The following is a 14,678-nucleotide window of genomic DNA, read 5'->3' on the forward strand; positions in this document are numbered from 1 at the left end:
TTTGAAATTCCATGGTTTATGATATTACTACTGATTGCATGAATAATTAATTAAAGCAAAGGACAAATTAAAGCAAAATTTTAAATCCTTGTCTACAAAGTAGCATTTTAAAAATTCAATACTGGTTTAACACAGTTTGTATTAATAATAGAAGCAAAGCAAAAATAAAATAGGAAAGTACAAAATTCAAATATTAGTGGTTAAGGGTTGGGCATATATTGAATACAGCATTGGATAAAGGAGTACAGGAGTTGAAAAATGTAATCCAGGGGTTGGATAAAGAAACACAGGGACCTCCACACTAAAACCTCCAAATGAAGTCTTTTACGCAGTAAGTAGTGCATACCAGTCAGAGGTACTGAACTCTTAAATCGGGGAGAGGGTGGAGAATGAGATCTGGGGTAAACTGTAAGGATGTCTTACAGACTGATGCAAGGGATAACATTGCTAAACAGCTTCACTGTCTTACTAATTCTGAAAGGATGGCCTGATATTGAAGTTGCACTTGGACCTTCTGAAGCCTAGCTTCTTAGACAAGAGCATAAATGGGGAAACCTGCAATTCCACAGTTGTTGTTTCTTCCCCTGGCCATCAGGATGTAGCCAGACTGGCCCCAGTGTTGTCCCCAGCTGAAAGAGAAATGTAGACAGAAAGGAATTATAAAGGAAGGATGAAAAAAATCAAACATAAAAAAGTTCACTCTTTGCTATCACAGGTTCGGGATATTTTCTTCTCAGGGAGAATTTCCGCATTTTTTCACAATTTCTGACTGCCTGCTGTAACAATGTGGGATGAAATGGTGACACTCAGTTGCATCAAGATTATGGTACAGAAACAGTTGCTGCAATGTGTCTCATTCTAATTCATCAACAATAACCTTTTATTCCTTTCTCCCTCATATGATTATCTAGCCACAGAGTCATACAGCAAGGAAACAAACCCTTCTGTCCAACTCATCCATGCTGACCATGTTTCCCAAGCTAACTTAGTCCCATTTGCCTGCATTTGTTCAGTATCCTTCTAAACCTTTCTTATTCACGGACCTGTTCAAATGTCTTTTAAATGTTGTAAATGTACTTGTCTCTACCACTTCCTCTGTTAGTTCATTCCACATACAAACCTCCCTCTTTATGAAAAAGTTGCCTCTTTGGTTGCTTTTAAGTCAATCTCCACTCATCTTAAAAATATGCCTCCAGGATTTGAACTGACCCATACTAAGGAAAAGACCTTTGCTATTCACCTTATCTATGCCGCTATTGATTTTATGAAACAGCTGTAAGGTCACTCCCCAATCTCCTATGCTCCAGTGAAAACAGTTTCAGACTATCCAGCCTCTGATTATAACTCAAAACTTCTAGTCCTGACAACATCCTGGTAAATCTTTTCTGAACCCCCACCAATTTAATAACATCCTCCAGTTCCCAAGATGCACAATGCTATTCAGCTTATCTGTTCTGTTTGATAACAAGTTCCACCTTCTCACCACATTCTGTAGTCAGGCTGACCCTCGTGAGGGTCATAGGGGTGTGGGCTGGGTTTGTGGGAGGAGCAAGCATGACTGGGTATGTGGAGATACCTGAAAAAAAGAGGGTATCCCCTGCCTAGATTCATAGAATCATAGAGATGTAGAGCACAGAAATTTAGACCCTTCGGTCTAATCGATTCCCATTTGCCAGCACTTGGCTCATATCCCTCCAAAACCCCGTATTCATGTGCCCATCCAGATGCCTTTTAAATGTTGCAATTGTACCAGCCTCCACCACTTCCTCTGCCAGCTCATTCCATAAACACACCACGCTCTTCATGAAAAAGTTGCCCCTTAGGTCTCTTTTATATCTTTCCCCTCTCACCCTAAACCTATGCCCTCTAGTTCAGATCTCCCTCACCCCAGGGAAAAGACGTTGTCTATTTAGCCTATCCATGTCCTTCATGATTTTATAAACCTCTATAAGCTCACCCCTCAGCTTCCAACAGTCCAGGGAAAACAGTCCCAGCCTGTTCAACCTCTCCCTATTGCTCAAACCCTCCAACCCTGACAACATCCTTGTAAATCTTTTCTGAACCATTTCAAGTTTCACAACATCTTTCCAATTGGAAGGAGACCAGAATTGCATGCAATATTCCAAAAGTGACCTAACCAATGTCCTGTACAGCTGCAACATGACCTCCCAACTCCAATACTCAATACTCTGACCAATAAAGGAAAGCATACCAAATGCCTTCTTCTCTATCCTATCTACCTGCAACTCTATATTCAAGGAACTTTAACCTGCACTCTAAGGTCTGTTTGTTCAGCAACACTCCCTAGGACCTTACCATTAATTGTATAAGTCCAGCTAAGATTTGCTTTCCCAAAATGCAACATCTTGTATTTATCTAAATTAAACTCCATCTGCCACTCCTCAGCCCATTGGCCCATCTGATGGAAGATCTCATTGTAATCTGAGGTAACCTTCTTCACTGTCCACTATACCTCCAATTTTGTGTCATCTTCACACTTACTAACTATACCTCCTATGTTCATGTCCAAATCATTTATATAAATGATGAAAAATAGTGAGCCCAGCACCAATCCTTATGGCTCCACTGGTTACAGGCCTCCAGTCTGAAAAACAACCCTCCACCACCACCCTCTGTCTTCTACCTTCGAGCTAGTACTGTATCCAAATGAGATATTCCATGAGATTTAACCTTGCTAACCAGTCTCCCATTACTGTCAAACACCTTACTGAAGTCCACCTAGATCACATCCACCACTCTGTCCTCATCTTCGTTACTTATTCAAAAAACTCAATCAAGTTTGTGGGACATGATTTCCCACACACAAAGCCATGTTGACTATCCCTAATCAGTCCTTGCCTTTCTGAATATTTGTAAATCCTGTCCCTCAGGATTCCCTCCAATAACTTGCCCACCACCAACGTCAAGCTCACCCTGGCTTGTCCTTACCACTTTTCTTAAACAGTGGCACCACTTTAGCCAACCTCCATCTTCCAGCACCTCACCTGTGACTATTAATGATACAAATTTCTCAGTAAGAGGCCCAGCAATCACTTCCCTAGCTTCCCACAGAGTTTGAGGGTACACCTGATCAGATCCTGGGGATTTATCCACCTTTATGCATTTCAAGACATCCAGCACTTTCTCCTCTGTAATATGGACATTTTCAAGATGTCACCATCTATTTTCCCACATTCTATATCTTCCATGTCCTTTTCCACAGTAAACACTGATGCAAAATACTTATTTATTATCTCCACCATCTCCTGCGGCTTCACACAAAGGCCGCCTTGCTGATCTTTGAGGGGCCCTGCTCTCTCCACAGTTACCCTTTTGTCCTTAATGTATTTGTAAAAGCCTGTAGGATTCTCCTTAACTCTATTTGCCAAAGCTATCTTATGTCCCCTTTCTGCCCTGTTGATTTCCCTCTTAAGTATATTCCTACTGTCTTTACACTCTTCTAGGCATCCACTCAATCTATCCTGTCTATACCTGACATATGATTCCTTTTTTTTCTTAACCAAACTCTCAATGTCTTTAGTCATCCAGCATTCTCTATGCCTACCAGCCTTTCCTTTCACCCTAACTGGAATATACTGTCTCTGGACTCTCGTTACCTCATTTTTGAAGGCTTCCCATTTTCGAGCCATCCCTTTACCTGCGAACATCTGCCCCCAATCAGTTTTTGAAAGTTCTTGCCTAATACCATCAAAATTAGCCTTTCTCCAATTTAGAATCCCAGTGGCAGTGGGAAGAATTCAGGAAGATTTGAGGAGGCAATAGGCCACAATGTCCATTTTACATTCTACCTGCTCCCTAATCCCTACAACCCAACCATATCCACACAGTCTGGGAGAATGTAATGTTCCAGCCACCTTACCTGTTTTTAACAATATAGAACTTCATTCCTGATTGAATGCCGTATCCCACCACAAGTACAGCATGGTTAAAGGTGTTAGTCCTGCATCTGGGATCATAATAAACACCTGGAAAATGAGACATACTGTTATCACCATTGCAAGAATTTAATCAAACTCTCCTCGGAAAGCCTTGGAGATTAATTGATTATCTAATTAACGCATTTAGGAGATTGGTGAGTGCTGAGGTGAAAAGATTTCTTCTCGTAGTAGAATCCAGAAGAAATGGGCTGAATTTTAAAATTATGGGCAGAGGCTATTCAGGAGTAATTTCCAGAAATATTTCTCCATAAGTTGGGGCAAAACGGAAAGTTTAAAAACTAAATGAGGCTGGTCTTTTTTTATGGGAGAAAGTGAGGACGGCAGATGCTGGAGATCAGAGCTGAAAATGTGTTGATGGAAAAGCGCAGCAGGTCAGGCAGCATCCAAGGAGCAGGAGAATCAACATTTCGGGCATGAGCCCTTCTTCAGGAAAGAGGAGAGTGTGCTAATCAGGCTAAGATAAAAGGTATGGAGGAGGGACTTGGGGGAGGGGCATTGGAAATGCGATAGGTGGAAGGAGGTTAAGGTGAGGGTGATAAGAGGAACGTGATAGGCCGGAGTGAGGGTGGGGGTTGGAGGGGTCAGGACGAAGATTGCAGGTTAGGAAGTTGGTGCTGAGTTTGAGGGTTGGGACTGAGGCAAGGTGGGAGGAGGGGAAATGAGGAAACTGGAGAAATCTGAGTTCATCCCTTGTGGTTGGAGGGTTCCCAGGCAGAAGATGAGGCGCTCTTCCTCCAGCCGTCATGTTGCTATGGTCGGGCGATGGAGGAGTCCAAGGACCCACATGTTCTTGGTGGAGTGGGAGGGGGAGTTGAAGTGTTGAGCCACGGCCTGGTTGGGTTGGTTGGTCCTGGTGTCCCAGAGATGTTCTCTGAAACGTTCCGCAAGTAGGCGGCCTGTCTCCCCAATATAGAGGAGGCCACATCAGGTGCAGCGGATGCAGTAAATGATGTGTGTGGAGGTGCAGGTGAATTTGTGGTGGATATGGAAGGATCCCTTGGGGCCTTGGAGGGAAGTAAGGGGGGAGGTATGGGCGCAAGTTTTGCATTTCTTGCAGTTGCAGGAGAAGGTGCCACCCCTCCAATCGCCACCAGGACAGAACCCCACTGGTCCTCACCTACCACCCCACCAACCTCCATATACATCGTATCATCCGTCGTCATTTCCGCCACCTCCAAATGGACCCCACCACCAGGGATATATTTCCCTCCCCTCCCCTATCAGCGTTCCGAAAAGACCATTCCCTCCGCGACTCCCTCGTCAGGTCCACACCCCTTCACCAACCCACCCTCCACTCCCGGCACCTTCCCCTGCAACTGCAAGAAATGCAAAACTTGCGCCCACACCTCCCCCCTTATTTCCCTCCAAGGCCCCAAGGGATCCTTCCATATCCACCACAAATTCACCTACACCTCCACACACATCATTTACTGCATCCACTGCACCTGATGTGGCCTCCTCTATATTGGGGAGACAGGCCGCCTACTTGCGGAATGTTTCAGAGAACACCTCTGGGACACCCAGACCAACCAACCCAACCGCCCGGTGGCTCAACACTTCAACTCCCCCTCCCACTCCACCAAGGACATGCAGGTCCTTGGACTCCTCCATCGCCAGACCATAGCAACACGACGGCTGGAGGAAGAGCGCCTCATCTTCCGCCTAGGAACCCTCCAACCACAAGGGATGAACTCAGATTTCTCCAGTTTCCTCATTTCCCCTCCCTCCACCTTGTCTCAGTCCCAACCCTCAAACTCAGCACCAACTTCCTAACCTGCAATCTTCTTCCTGACCTCTCTGCCCCCACCCCCACTCCAGCCTATCACGTTCACCTTATCACCCTCACCTTAACCTCCTTCCAGCTATCGCATTTCCAATGCCCCTCCCCCAAGTCCCTCCTCCCTACCTTTTATCTTAGCCTGCTTGGCACACTTTCCTCATTCCTGAAGAAGGGCTCATGCCCGAAATGTCGATTCTCCTGCTCCTTGGATGCTGCCTGACTGCTGGTCTTTTTTTATGGCAAGGACATAATGGATTATGGGGTAAAGGGCTAAATTTTATTCTCCCCACCCTGGATCTTTCTATTTGGATGGAAAGATGCAAGATGGAGACTCCACTGCCTTCCTGCAATTGAGACTTTAATCAACTTCAGGGCTTCATCCAATCACCATGACTTTTGTACCAGAGATGGATGGGGATCAACTACGTAACAAACCCTGTCGGGCCTGAGTGGTAAACATGGAGGTCCTTTGTTTTAAGGGACTCGGACCATTCAAATGCTCTGACTTTGGGAAGAGGGTTTCTCAGGAACCTCTACCCTTCCTTTTCTATTTACCTTCAGCCCAACCCTGAAAGTGCCACCCTCCCAAGAATCCCTTCCCTACCCATTTACTTCTCTCCACAGTGTCCAGCATTGGAGGTCACTGGCATTAACAACAGTGCAGTACATGCAGTGGCCTCCCCTCCCAGTGGCACTGTTGATCTTGGACAGCTGCTGATCTCTGGTTGGATTGCAGCTCTTGAAGACTCACTTTCTACCCACTAGTTGGCACAGTGCAGTTTTGTTCTCTTTATCTGAGTAAGGATGTTCTGGCTATGGAGGGAGTGTAATGAAGGCTTACCAGATTGATTCCTGGATTGGCAGGCCTGATGTGTGAAAAGAGATTGGATTGGTTAATTCTATATTCATTGGAGTTTAGAAGAATAACAGCCATGACCATATTGAATGGTGGAGCAGAGACAAACAGCAGAGTGGCCCACACCTGCTCCTATTTTCTATGTTTCTGTTTTGTTTCACAGATCAGGAATGTAGCACCTATATTATTGCTACCCAAGGCATATTTATAGAGTTTGTTATTGACCAGGCCAAACCCCCTCAAAATATTTTATGAAGGTCGCCTAGACTCTAACTTTTTCTTATTTTAAAGGCAAATGTGAAGTGGATATTCCAGGAGTGAGGCAGCTGGTCAACTCACCCGGCTTTGAGCAAAACAGAATTTATTTAAACACTGCAGTTGAAACATAAACAAAGAAAGCAGAATTTAGAATAATTTGACTTTTGGAAAACTTAATTTCTACAGTAACTATTACTAATTAACTGTTCCAATCCAGTAACATTCCATGAATACACCCCTTGGCAAAAAGGTAAACTCAAACACAAATTCTTACAGACAGGAAGGAACAAAATCCAAAGAAAAGTCTGAGAAGAAAATGAGCAGAGTTTTTTTTTTACTAAAGCTTGCAACTCCCCTGGTTTCTCACATTTTGTGACTGCTACAGCTAAAACGAACTAGAAAAAAATCTGAACTGGGAGAACTGGCCACTCTCTTCCTAGATTCTTCAGCATCTCTGCCCTTATGACCTCTCTTCAAAACATCCAAGGGTAAAATAACCTTTTTAAAGTGACAGCATCATCACAAGTTAAAGTGCAGTTGAGCGGTGATCTACTTGACTAGCAGAACAGGCTCAATGGGCTGAATAGTCTACTTTTGTTTCAATGTTGCTATTTACTTCTGCTTTAAGCCTATTGGTGCAGTGGCTCTGAACCCAAAGGTCAAGTTCTACTCCAGGAGTTTATTGTCAGGAAAGGTGCATTTACAACATGGCTAGACATATTCATTTACAAAACTTTCTGAGACAGCCAACAAGAACGGGACTGATTCCTGGTCAGCCATGTGATAAAAAGTCTCCATTATCACTACCTATAACTCCATGCTGCAATGTGCAAAGTGCAGGAGACTAATTCTCAGTTTGAGGAGTCTGAGTTATGAGGAAAAAGCTGGAAAGCGTTAGAATGAACCTCAACATAAATTTATGAAGGTATATAAAGGAATAAACAGCATAGTGAAGGTGGAACACCATTTGAAGTAAGTGATGAATATCAAATTCTAAGGAAAAGGTTCAACAAGTGAATAGTTGCATTAGGAAGCTCCTCTTCATACAGAGGGAGATTAAAGTTTGAGTCATATTGGAGGCTATTACATATTCTGCAATTCTTTAATAAAGAGTCTCTTGATAATACAGAATCAGCATATTGCTGAAGTATAAGGTATATCACTGAAGCTTTCCATCTTGCACTCATCCGGACAGAATTGCAAGAATACCAAATCTCAAAAGGAACAATTTATACTCCATGAGAAGAGTGTGTCGATTGGTTGGCAAGTGGGCTCTGATTGATAAAGCTGTTGTCATAGACAATGCAGTAGGAAACACCTAGCTGCCAAGCATTTGTTTAAAGTTAAGTTGACTCAAATTGTCTCTCAACGACAACCCAGAAGTTGCTGCCAACTTTGGTTTTGTTGAAAAGGCGCAATATGTGGACATCCAAGGATCAAATTAAATTGAGAATTTAACATTCTGAGTATGTTTTGGAACGTTAAACAAATAATTTGATGCACCAATAGGGAGGAAACATAGGGACACATTTCTGATGGTTTTTCATGAAGGAAATATGAGGTCTAGATCCATCACTATTCCACACTCTCCCAGCAGCATTTTAAATTCCAAATCCTTAGACAGACTGTTTGCTTGTCACACTTACTTTCCAGCTTTTACCATGTGTCAGGGAGAGGGCAAGTGATTCACCATAGAAAGGTCAACCATATTGACCCCTTCCATTCAATAGTTCCTGAATCTGCTGATCCAGGAGGTTTTGATTATTTGCGAATGGGTGGTCAATTGAGCTCTATAAGCCAGTGGAAGTCAAACATTGTTCACTTGCATTGTTTATTCAGTAAGGGCCCAGTGATCCACCTCCCAAGTGCCACTTGAAGCACCTGTTGAAATCAGATTGTCTGTTACAGTTAGAGATGTTGTGGTTGGCTGGAAAACTAGTAGGGTCCTCACCTGAGCTGTAAAACTGCCAAGATTCCAGTCCTGCATCAATCACCACAGCTATGGGTCCAATTTCAGCCACTGCTCTGGTCAAAGCTTCTTCATCTCCATAAGGAAGGGTTTTATAGCTCGATACAGAAACCACACTCTTAGAAGTGTTGTATTTGCAAGATTTGCCTTCCTGTGTGGAAGAAAAACAGGCAGGAAAATATACACAGTGGACCAGCTAGCCTTTAGGTTAGTGCAAGCTGTGGATAACACACAAACCTTTGCACAGCACAATGTTGTAACTTAGGATATAAAATTTGGCCTGATACTTCAGTGAGCAGCGCGCTGTTGAGGTGCTGTCTGTTGGATGTGATGTTAAAGCAAGACATTGCCTGCTCTCTTTGGTGATGTAAATGATGTTGAGCAATGGCTAAGAATCTCACTACACCATATAGCCTCAGGACATCTCAAAGCACTTTCCAGACAATGAGTCTTTTTTTTCAAATTTGACCTTCAGCAACACAACCATCTGATTTGCACAGACAAGATCCCAAATGTAACATGGTGATAACAGCACTTTGATCTGGGTGAGGGATAAATATTAGCCAGAAATTAGAGGGAATGAATCTCCTCTTCAGCAACATGGTGCCATGGGATCAGTCATGTCCACCTAATGCGAATCCTCATCTTACATTCTTACAAAGATCGTACCTCAAACAGTGCACCAGTGTTTCCCGTATTGCAGTGAAGCCATAATATTGTATTTCTTGCTCTGTTCTATTTCGCTTATACTCTTTGTATGGCATGATCTGCCTGTACTGCACACAAAACAAAACTTCTCACTGTACTGAGGTACATGGGACTATAATAAATCAAACCAAAAAAAAGGAGAGTCAGAGGTAAGAGTCACAAGTGATACACAGAAAAAAGCAAGTGTTAGATTCCACCTTTACATATTGCTATGTAAAAATGTTTTATTCCACACAGCAACAGGACCACTCCTTGAACAAGCAGATTGGACCTTGATTTAACATTTCTGAGAGACAGCAGCCGTAATGGTGAAATAAATGGGCAGTTTCAGTGAGAGGTTCAAGTACTTGAATGGCCCATAAATTCTGACATTTCTTTGCCTGTGGTGGGATTGAACCAAGTAACAATTATGTCAGTGCTGTCTATGAACCCAGCTATGCTGCATTGGCTGCCTCTTATTTACCTGTGTAACAGATGCTGTAAATCATTGACCTTGAGGCGTTTGAGATAACGAACCTTAAAAATGTCCAATGTTATTACTGACATATTTGAAATTTTAATTGGAGAGACGTTTATTTCATTCAGAATTGCAATGCACAATAAGCAATGTTAACTAAAAGAGGGAGGTGGTGAGCTGAATTTTAATAAATTAATGGAGGTTGAAAAGAGCTACCTATGTTTAACCATATTTGAAGTGTGGCTCAATGACAGAATGGTGAAACCAGGAAGGAGATGTACCTTTGCAGTGTAGACATAGGTGGACTCAGCTTCAATTCCTCCATTCTCATATACGTATTCAAAGGCATTCAAAGACCAGCCTCCATTGCATCCAAAAGCTCCATGACTCCTTGAACAGTCAATGAGGTTCTGTTCACTCAAGGTGATGAGTTTGCCTGTCTTCTTAAACAATTGTCCCTCCAGCACCCCAGTGGCACTGAATGCCCAGCAACTATTGCACTGACCCTGATGAGGAAGATTAAGAGTTTCAGTTTCCACACTGAGACTTGAGCAATTAGTTCAAATTATCTGTACAGCTCAGCACTGAAAGAGAACTATATAAACCCAAGTATCATCTTTCAGATGAGGCATTAAACTAATGTCCTATCTGCTTGTTTTAGAATCATAGAATTCCTATAGTGTGGAAATAGGCCCTTCAGCCCAACAAGTCCACACTGACCATCCCAAGAGTATCCCACCCAGACCCATTCCCCTACCCTATTACTCTACATTTCCCATCACATGCACCTAACCTACATGCCTCTGAACACTAATGTCAATTTAGATTACATTAGATTAGATTCCCTACAGTGTGGAAACAGACCCTTCGGCCCAACAAGTTCACACCGACCCTCCAAAGAGTAACCCACCCAGACCCATTTCCCTCTGACTAATGCACCTAACACTATGGGCAATTTAGCATGGCCAATTCACCTGACCTGCACATCTTTGGACTGTGGGAGGAAACCGAAGCATTCGAAGGAAACACACACAGACGTGGGGAGAATGTGCAAACTCCACACAGACAGTCGCCTGAGGCTGGCATCAAACACAAGTCCCTGGTGTTGTGAGGCAGCAGTGCTAACCACTGAGCCACCGTAACGTTTTTCAGGGAAAATTTAATGAATAAAATCCATGGATGGACAATAGACATGGATGGAACAAAATGAGGTTAATTAGTCCATAATATTTGTGCCGTTGTCTTCTTAGAGAATCCAACGACTTTGTTTTCCTTTTCTACTCCTTCTACTTCAGTTTAATCCCGTGTTCCCTTAAAAGTTGCAATGGTCTCTTCCTTAACCATCCCTCTATCAAAAACTGACAATGACATTTCTTTCTGTATATGTAGAACCTTTATCATATTAAATTGTTTTAAAGTAGTTTTGAAGTCATTCACAGGAGTGTGTTCAAGCAAATTTACACTGAGCTATGTTCAGGAGGTTTATGGAGGTTCTAAGTGGAAGAAAATGATGAAGATCGCTGGACAGGTTTAGAGAGTGAGAGAGATAGAAACAGAGAGAGAGTGAGAGAGGGAGAGAGAGGGAGAGCTGTAGCATTTAGGACCTTAGTAACTAAAGACCTGGATATCAGTGACATTAAAATCAGGGATGCTCAAGAGACCTGAGTTGGTGAAGTTACGTCAAAGGACTGGAACAGGTTATAGCAATCAGGTGAGTTAAGTCCATGGAAAGCTTTTAAAATCAAGGCGTAGTTAAAGTAGGAGTTAATGTGAGTCAGTAAGCATAAGAGCTGTGTAAAGTGATTCCTTGTGATTTAGGACATTGATAACAGAGTTTGGTTGATCTCAAGATTGGATCCAACCTTGAGTGCATTGGAATAATCAAATCTACGAGTAACAAAGGCATGGATGAGAGTTTCAGCAGCAGATCAGCTGAGACAGGAGTAGAATTGAGCAAAGTTACAAAGATTGAAATAAATCATTTTAATGAATGACATGGATATGTGTTCAGGAACTCAATGTGGGATCAAATCTCAGACTTCTTGAATAAGCTGATTCAGATCAGACAATGACCAGGAGAGGGCTCGAGCTGGTAATGGATCTAGTGGCTAGAGAATGAAGTTTGTGGTGGGCACCACACTCGATATTTAAATGTGAAGAAAATGCACTATAATAAGATGGGATGGTGTTCTAGTAGCTTTGTTTAAATCCAACACTCTTGGCATAAGAAGAACAGGGGAAATAGGAGCATGAGAAGTCTCTTCAGCTCCTCAGTCCTGTTTTCCAACAAGATCGGGACTGCCCCGCTTCACAACTCTGTTCCTTTTTCATACCAGCTCCTCATAGATCTCAACTCCCTGATATTTCAAAAATCGACTCACCACCTCTTTCGATACTTTTAGTTCGTTATCTTTGCAGCTCTTTGGACTGCATTCTCCATACATTCTGGGAGAAGAAATGCTTTCACTTCTTAGTTCTACATGAGTGCCTCCCTTATTCTGTAACTGTGTCCACCAGTAGTGGAATCATCTTCTCAACTTTCACCCTTTCAAGCTCCCACAGAATTTGTATGATTCAACAAGATCATCCTTAACTCTAATGAAAGAAGACCTAGCCCATTTAACCGTTCATTATAAATCAACCGCTATATCCCAAGAATCAGCCTTGTGAATCTCTCTTGAGCAGCCTCTCATGCTATACATTAGCTTTTCTGAAACACAAGGGTCAAAACTGTACACAGTTCTCCAGATGCAGCCTGACCAACAGCCTGTACAGTTATAATAAGAATTCCTTAATTTTAATTCCAAGTTACCATCAATAAAAGCCAAATTCTATTTCCCTTTTTAATTTAATTACTTGCTGAACCCAAACACTAACTGCTTTTGTTTTGAGAACTCCAAAATCCTTTTGTGCTGGTCTTTTTAGACTGTCTCTCCATTTAAATAATAGCAGCATTTTGGTTCTTCCGACCAAAGTGCATGGCCTCACACTTTACTAAATTAAAAACAATACCTCCATTATCTCTGCAGCCACTTCCTTTAAAACCCTTGGATGTAAGCCATCAGGTTCTGGCAAATTGTCTGACTTTTATCCAATTCGTTTGTCCAATGCTTTTCTCCTCATGATACAGAGTATTGCCAGATCTTTCCAGAAATTAGCACTTTGCTTATCTGTTAACTTTGGGCTATTTATCGTGTCCTTGATCATGAAGATCAAAATATGGGTTTCAACCATCTGTAGTTTCCCTGTAATTATTTAGTCACATCTTCCACACACTTAGTTCAGTTACTTCCTTGCTTTTTATATGCCCATAAACATTCTTGCTATATATTTTGTTATATTTATCCAATTTACATTCATAGTAAATGTTCTCAACCTTTATTAGCTTAGTCCCAAAGTCTGGTTCAAATGAATCCTGTCCCCACAACACAGCGCTGTCTTTACTCAATACTGGAGCCAGAATCCCATGTACAGAGCCCATTGCTCCCACAACAATCTTTGAATCACATATTTATCTCTTGAAACTTATTTACCCTACACCAATTTGCACTTGGCTCCGATAGTAACCTGACAAAAATTCCATTTGGTTCTGCTCTTTTATTTAGCTTTGAGCAGTTTGCAATCCCTCAGCACAAATCTTTCTCAGTCCTGTCTGTATTGTCAATACCTACATGGACCATGACAACTACAGATTTACAACTACAACCTTCCCCTACCACTGCAAATTGTTATCCAGCCCTGAAGAGTTGTCCTGAATCTTGCTATCAATGTAGCCTTCGGGACTCTACATTTTGTTGCACAGAACAGTATTTCTTCCTCAACTACACTATTCTGCTGTGGAATTTCCCTACTCTTAGAATAAGGACACATTACTGATCCAAACAATAATACAATAATGATTGAGGAATTTTGAAGCAATACTCATGCATGGTAGAAACAAATAAGAAGATTAGGAACCTGGTTCTTTGGTGGGGTAACATAACCAGCTGTGCGCCAGTCCACACTCTCTGGAATACGGTAATAGTGTCGAGCCTTCATTGGCTCTCGTGTCTGGTTATTCATTGGCACAGCTTTCCTCTCATATGTGTTGAATAATTCAGCAAATTCTTTTAGTGTCTGAAGAAAAAGAAAGAATTAGATTTTCTACAGTATGTCTCACAGACTCAGGCCATCTAATGCAATAGGGATTTAGCAAACACAGCTGCCAATTTGTACATAGGAAATTGCATGGACAGTAATGTGGTAAATGACCAGATAGTCTTCTGCTAATGCTATCTGGAAAGTCAACATTTACCAGGAAACTGCCCCAATGCTTTCTGGTGTTTGTACATGATGCTGTTTGGGATGCAGTATTCTATTATAGAGACAGGACAACATTTGTATCTGCGCCTTCATTTTTTTTTTATTTGCACTATGCTATGTCTAAACATTTGAACTCAGGTCAAAATCTAAGCTTGTGTTTCTCTCGCATTTCATCACTCTGGATCATGGTAGCTGTGGGTGGAGGTTGTTGCCTAGTGGTATTATCACTGGACAGTTAATCCAAAGACTCAGGTAATGTTCTGGGGGACTGGGTTTGAAAGTCTTCATGGTCGATGGCAGAATTTGAATTCAACAGAAATTTGGAGTTACAAATTGAATGATGATTATGAAACTATTGTCAGAAAAGAAATGCAACTGGTTCACAAATA

At 42.1% G+C, this 14,678-nt stretch overlaps 1 protein-coding gene across 1 annotated transcript in view; it reads right to left on the minus strand.

Moving 5' to 3' along the window:
- Window positions 1–529: 529 nt before the first annotated feature.
- LOC122547956 (cathepsin K-like) overlaps window positions 530–14,678 on the minus strand; it is a 28,439-nt gene continuing 14,290 nt past the window's right edge. The window contains exons 4-8 of the mRNA XM_087976250.1: window positions 13,945–14,103; window positions 10,269–10,493; window positions 8,805–8,973; window positions 3,881–3,986; window positions 530–629 (exon numbers count right to left, since the gene is read on the minus strand). Of these exons, the coding sequence (XP_087832376.1) occupies window positions 530–629; window positions 3,881–3,986; window positions 8,805–8,973; window positions 10,269–10,493; window positions 13,945–14,103 (759 nt within the window). The remainder of the gene's footprint in view (window positions 630–3,880; window positions 3,987–8,804; window positions 8,974–10,268; window positions 10,494–13,944; window positions 14,104–14,678) is intronic.

Source organism: Chiloscyllium plagiosum, unplaced genomic scaffold, assembly GCF_037043375.1.
Source record: "Chiloscyllium plagiosum isolate Xiang-an unplaced genomic scaffold, Cpla_swu_hap1 HiC_scaffold_28, whole genome shotgun sequence".
Lineage (NCBI taxonomy): Eukaryota > Metazoa > Chordata > Chondrichthyes > Orectolobiformes > Hemiscylliidae > Chiloscyllium > Chiloscyllium plagiosum.